Raw genomic sequence first — 6,997 nt, 5'->3', positions numbered from 1 at the left:
AGGTCAGATTTTAAAAGATTATATTTGTTTAAATTTTAAATTATAATTTATGTAATACTCTATTAATGACAAACACAACTATTTATATAGGCAATAGATACTACTCTTTTCTTATCACTTGTTGTTCATATTAAAATTAATTGTTTTAATTTACTTGTTCAATTTATAAAGTAAGAGAATTATATTACAATTTTTTTATCCTTAGTTTTAACTAACTATATAAAATAGTAGTATAGACAAATTTAAAGTTTCAAAGTATCATTAATAAGGTTAATTCAGTAAAATACGCCTCTAAATAAAATTTTCTTAAGGATTGTGTCATGTTATTATGTTAGCAAAAGTCAAGTAATATGAAACGGAAATAGTAAAAGAGTCATGAGACACAAAAAATATATGCATGTGCATGTACGTACATATACACACACTTAGGGGTTGCTTGGTTGGGAACAAGTTATTCCGAGATTAGTTATCTCAAAATAAGTTGTATAAGCATGTATATATGATAACTTATCTCATCACCTTGATATAAATAGTGGGATAATAATTTTAAAATTGACTAATACATCTAACTAAATGTAGGATAACATAATCTTGAATTTTATCCCCAAATTATTATATTTTGTACCTCACACCAAACGTCTCTTTAATACATATAATATTGCAATAATAATTTTAAAAAATAACATCAAATTTTATGACAAATTTATAAAAAATATTATTTTACTTATAATGTTAATAAATTTAAATAAAATTTTATAAATATCTAGATTAAAAAATATATATTATATATATTATAAAAGGATACTACATAAATATAAAATAAAAAATTATAAGGGCAAAATAGATATTACATAAGATAAAGGGAAGATTATAATTATTATTTAAAATTGAGGGAGTTTGATTTTTACATCAAAATTAAGGAGTGAAGATGATTTTCACTCAATATAATACTAATAAATCTCAACCCTATAAAAAAAAAATTAATGATATTCCACTAAGCAATTATCTGGTCCACATGACATTCCCTGAGTTTAACCTTTTTGTACATCACGTCACAACACTCACATCTATCCATCTGGAAGAATATTGTATATATTATAAAGGGGTATTACATAAATATAGAAGAATAAAATGAAAATTGCAAAGGAGATTGTAATTATTGTTCAAAATTAAGGAGATTTGATTTTTAAAGTAAAATTAAGGAGTGAAAATAATTTTTATCTAATATAATACTAATAAATCTAAACCCTATAAAAAAAGTTAATGATATTCCACTAAGCAATTATCTCGTCCACACGACATTCCCTGAGTTTAACCTTTGCCTTGTTGGCGCCCTTTTTGTACATCACGTCACAACACTCACATCTATCCATCTGGAAGAAGAAAAACATAACTGTTATATATGAAACGTGTTATAGATATAAAATAAGTATAAAATGATCGAATTTGTCTAGGTAGCTATGTGAACAAACTAATTTGCTTTTATTTTTAAATGGTGGAAGCTTACCATCATGCAAGTAAGGATTAATCTTCTAAAACTGGAAGGGTAAATTTGAACATTTTGCATTCTTCCTAATTTTGATATTTAAATCTTTTTTTTGTTCCTTCTTTCTTACATCGTGCCATCATTCACCCTCCCCGTCCTCGTCTCTCCCCGCCACTGTTTTCATCATCATTTACCACACCATCATCTTTTCTTCTCCTTTCCTTTCTCTTTTTCTCTCCCCCGATCACCACATTACCACCTACACCACTAGATGAAAATGTGCAAAACGAATTGAACAAGCAATATAGAATACAATTTTAATGGACATGTATAGACACATAAGGGTCAAAGGAGGAAGAAGGGTGATTGATGTTATCCATCCTCTTTTATTCTTCTTTTCTCTCTTTATGCATTGTCGGTTCACCCTTTATTCCTAAAGTAACTTAATCCATTGCTATAGATATTACAGATCGCAAAATAAAACAGGAAATTAAGACCTTACCTCTTTTCGTTTCCTTCTTGGAGAGTAGACTTCAATCTTGGAGATATAATCTGCAGAATGGTTACCACTGTATAAACATGCCAACAATCCTCGAGGCAGTGACCGTGAATACATAGTAAGGATTTCATTTTTCTTTGTTTTCTCTACTTTTTCCATGAAGAAAACATGAGGAGCTTCACAAGAATCGTTTGTAGGCCACCTTGTGTTTAACAAGTAATATGGAGGGTCTTTAGGTGTAACTCCCCAAGGTTGAAATGTTTCAATTGGTAATTGTAAATGGCTCCTAGGCAAAATGTTCTCATAGATATACACTGAGTAACCCCATGAAATAGAAAATGACCAATTGCTAGGCCTGTTGTAGCAGATAACTTGTTGTAACATGCGAGATTGATCTAAATTTGCTGCCTTCATAAGATGGCGTGCGGATTGAAGTCTGTCTATTGAAGGGAAGATAGGGTCGGCAGCATCTAGATGGTGAAGGGACATCAATGGAGCTTTTGGATGGGACGATAAGAAACCAGATATATCACCGCGCAAATCTATCTACAAGTAGAGACAAATGCAAAAAGATTACTCAGTAAATTTAGAGCGAGGAATAATTTATTGTATAAAAAAATTATCTTTTCACAAGCACAAGTATTCAAATAAAAAGTAGTGAGTACAGCTAGACCAGCTAAGGCTAGATCCAACCATTTTGGCAGACATAACATTTCGAGGTTTGGAAATACCGAAGTTCAGTATTTACAGATACTAATTTGGCCATTAATATTTCTGATACAGACTTTAGAGTTTAAGAAAGAAATGAAAACATACCTGGTGACTACCTTTAAGAGGAGTAAAAATGACTCCAACATCAGATATGCAAACCATGGTAATTTGATCAGCAGATCTCAAGAAAGGGTATCTCCGCAAGCAACTTTCTACATACTTAGACATTGCTTTTGCCAAAGGGTAACTCAAAATAAATCCAGCTCCACCAAAAGCTTGATTAAATGAGTACCAATAATTCGACAATAGATACTCTGACTGACCCCCCAAATAGTAATACTTCGTGTGGTCATAACTCGAGAGAACATCTACCATATTATCCACAAAAAATATTGAATCATCATCTCCCATAACCACCCATCTCACCCCTTCGTGGTCCTCCCTGAATACCTCCACTATCCCATGTACCATTCGTGCCATAGTAGGCGCTACATGTTTAGTTTCTTCAATTAATTGACTTATGTTATCAGATACCCTATAAGGTGGGGAAGATGAGGACCATGGCAAAAGATCATTGATTGGAGCCACATCAAGATAGAGATAACCACGCGTTTTATTTGGCCTCCACCATGATTCAATGTATTGTTTCCTATAGTGCCATGCTTCTTCAGAGCCAATAAGTCCAAAAAGGAGATGGCTAAGGTTTGTAGGACTAGAATCATGACCAAATTGTGAGGTTGTAAATCTTGTGTAATGTAAGAGCTCAGGAGATGAACAATTGGGATCATTGAATAGGAAAACTGAGGTTAAGTATAGAACAATACCTGAAGCCAGCACCACTCTGCAAAAAAAACAGAAACAAGCAACATTTCAAATGAAACTAATTAGCTTTTACGTAATTGGAAGCAAATGCAGACAGCATTTACTGGTATGTTTGAGCAAAAGGATACTTTTATGTCTAGTAGCTTAGTCCAGCAATCATGTTGCAAAATAGTATTTCTCCCTCTATCCCGATTTAATTGTTTACATTTTTTTTTTAGTCCGTCCCGAAGAGTTTCTTTTGTATCTAGTTAGTTTTTCAATTCAAACACCCTCTATGAAAAGATTAAAACTACAAAATTTAACATACTAAACATAATATTTTAATTTAAGACCACAGATTTAGAAGTCTCTTTATTATAACTAACCTGTTTGTAAAAATACATTTTATAAGTCCATGCATAATACATTAGACTCAGGGGTTAAAGTTGCATGAGTATCCAATAGGTATGGCTAAATGTCCTTTTATAATAAAGGTTAGCCCGGTACAAAAAGCATCTCACATTCACATAGAGTTTCGAGAAGAGCCGCATCCCTTTAGGTATGATGTAGACAATCTATCCTAATGTAAGCATTAGTGATTGAGTGCACGGCTTCGAACCCAAACCTATAGCACACAGAGATAACTTTATCCTTGCTCCTACACTCCCCTCCTAATTTCCAATTATTGTCTTTATTGGAATTAAGTAAATAATAGAAAATGATGAAACTTTAGAAAAAGAGTGATAGTAAGAGAGGGAGTAACCAGACAGGGGAATAGTTGATACAGTGGAGGCAAATAATTTGAATCCATTATTGTTCAAAGCCATGATCAGTCCATCTCTTTGTTCAGCTTCTATAATGAGGAGCTTAATTTTGAACTTTAAATCAAGAAGAAATTAAACAAAGAGGAGAAAGAAAGAAAAAAGTTCAATTTTGCAGATTTTGGAAATTTTTTCAAAGGGTACAAAATTATTAGCTCAGTCAAGAGTTTGTTATGATGTTCCTCAGAAATCGTGTGGTCAGCACTAGAGACGGATCTAATATGTTAAGATATTAGAACTTTTGGTCAATTAATTATTGATTAGTTGTGATTTTAGTTCTTGTGATATATTATTTAATGTACTTAACCTTCAATTAACTAAAATTGTGTGTTTTTTATTCCATTACGGTCAGGGGCAGATTCAGAGTGCCGGTTGGAGGTTTCGGGAATCGAATAACTTTCATATGGAACTAATATTTATATAGTGAAATCTAATAAATATATAAGAATTATAAGTTGGGAATCCATAAAGAATGTGTGTTGTTGGTCTAGTGGAGTAGATAGGCTTGTAAAAGTTGTATTTACTTGTTAGTTGTAAGGTATTTGTTTTTATTTTAGCTAATGTAGAAAACTCACAAACTTTAAACTCCGAATTCACCTCTGATTACAGTGTGTAAATATGTAATATCTAGTTATAAACTATGTGTTTGTGCGTGTATCTTATCTTATGAGTCATAATTTTAAGAATGAAATTAAAGAAAAAAATATAAAGTATGTGTTTGTGCGTGTATCTTATCTTGTGTCTCATAATTTTAAGAAATGAAATTAAAGAAAAAAAAAGTTGTATTTACCTGTTAGTTGTAGGTTCAAATCTCCTTAACTACTATTTGTTTTTATTTTAGCTAATGTAGAAAACTCACAAACTTTAAATTCCGAATTCGTCTCTGATTACAATGTGTAAATATGTAATACCTAGTTATAAAGTATGTGTTTGTGCGTGTATCTTATCTTATGAGTCATAATTTTAAGAATGAAATTAAAGAAAAAAATATAAAGTATGTGTTTGTGCGTGTATCTTATCTTGTGAGTCATAATTTTAAGAAATGAAATTAAAGAAAAAAATATAAAATTGTGACATAATATTCCATGACACAAGGAATAGGATTCATTTACAAACTAAACATGATATTTAAAAATAGAACTATTAAACCCTAGACTATCTAGACAAAGAGGTGGCGCTATAGTACATTACGTAGATTTGGATAAATTCAGTAATTTTTTCGTAGATCCTATATTTATACTAAAGAATCCAGAAACACTATATAACTTTATGATTGCGAACCCACATTAGACATAGTCTTCTTGTCTAGTGGTGTATGCGGGGTGCAAGATTCCTTAGTTCGTTGAGTTGTGGATTCGAACCCCGCTAAGAGCAAATGTTATTTCTGCTTTTTTACTCTTTAAACACTACTGTGTTGTGTATTATGTAGAAGTCCATGTCAATATTAGTTGCCATGTGACTTTAATTTAATTAGGCACAAAAGCTCATTGACCTTTCACCTTTTGAGTTGGATCTTATCCAACTTGAGTTATAAATAGGCCATGTTCTATGTAGAAAATTGACCTTTCACCTCTTGAGTTGGATTTATCCAACTTGGGTTATAAATAGGCCATGTTCTATGTAGAAAATGAGACAAGCGAAGATTAATACATAAGATTCCCTCGTGTTTTCATTCCTTATATTTTATTGCTTAGATAATTTTATATCACGTTATCAACATGAGTCTCTGCAAAAACTTTTCAATAACAATAAAGATAAGTATTTATTTTTCTTAAATAATGTTAAATATATCAAAACACAAATTTGTTTCTCTAGATATATCGGGCAAAACCTACATGTCCTGGGCACTGGATGCTGAAATACATTTGAATGCGATGAGTTTGGAAGACACTATAAAAAACGACAATCAGGCATCAAACCAAGACCGAGCTAAGGCCATGATATTTCTCCGTCATTATCTTGATGAATGTTTGAAAAATGAAATACCTCACTATAAAGGATCTCCTTATATTGTGGAATAATTTAAAAGAAAGATACGACCACCTGAAGATGGTCGTCCTTCCACAAGCACATTATGAATGGACCTATCTAAGGTTGCATGATTTTAAAAATATAACTGATTATACTTCTGTGATATTTAGAATTAAATCACAGTTGAATTTATGCGAAAAAAATATCACTGATCACGACATGTTAGAGAAAATAGTCTCTACCTTTTTCGCATCGAGTATTCTCCCACAGAAACAGTACCAAGAAGTGGGACTAAAAAGTGTTCTAAATTGATTTCTCATCTTCTTGTTGCTGAACAACATAATGATCTTTTAATGAAAAATCATGAAAGTCGACCTCCTGGTAGTGCTCCATTTTCTGAAGTGAATGCTGCATATTTTCACCAAACCAGGCATGAAAGAAGCCCTAGACCCAGTCGTGGTCAAAGTAGAGGTAGATATTTTAATCAGGATTATTGCCTTGCACTAAACAATGACCGTTAATACAACAGTGTAAAAAGAACAGTGAAGCTACTGAAGTAGTACCAAGGACGAACTCTAAAAATAAATGTTATCGATGTGGAGGAATGGTTGCGTACCTGTCGTACACCAAAACATCTGGTGAAACTCTATCAGTCGACCCTTAAGAAAATAGATAACGATGTAGAGGAAAACCTTATCTCTGAAGATA

General features: G+C 32.0%; 1 protein-coding gene and 1 long non-coding RNA gene across 2 annotated transcripts; one reads left to right on the top strand and one right to left on the bottom strand.

Annotated features, from left to right (window-relative positions):
* Positions 1–1,074: 1,074 nt before the first annotated feature.
* LOC107848549 lies at positions 1,075–4,514 on the bottom strand. The gene is made up of 4 exons (XM_016693341.2): positions 4,266–4,514; positions 2,802–3,537; positions 1,989–2,531; positions 1,075–1,373 (listed from the first exon to the last, which is right to left on the bottom strand). The coding sequence occupies exons 1-4, from the start codon at positions 4,322–4,324 to the stop codon at positions 1,275–1,277; spliced, it is 1,437 nt and encodes a 478-aa protein (XP_016548827.1). The 5' UTR covers positions 4,325–4,514; the 3' UTR covers positions 1,075–1,274.
* On the top strand, positions 3,487–5,047 carry LOC124888538. The gene is made up of 2 exons (XR_007046953.1): positions 3,487–3,624; positions 4,671–5,047. It is a non-coding gene; the product is annotated as an uncharacterized LOC124888538 (long non-coding RNA).
* The last annotated feature ends 1,950 nt before the right edge of the window (positions 5,048–6,997 follow it).

The sequence above is a fragment of the Capsicum annuum genome, chromosome 11 (genome assembly GCF_002878395.1).
Source record: "Capsicum annuum cultivar UCD-10X-F1 chromosome 11, UCD10Xv1.1, whole genome shotgun sequence".
In the NCBI taxonomy this organism is placed as follows: domain Eukaryota; kingdom Viridiplantae; phylum Streptophyta; class Magnoliopsida; order Solanales; family Solanaceae; genus Capsicum; species Capsicum annuum.
The sequence above is the reverse complement of the archived record's forward strand: the minus strand, read 5'-3'. Positions and strand labels throughout refer to the sequence as shown.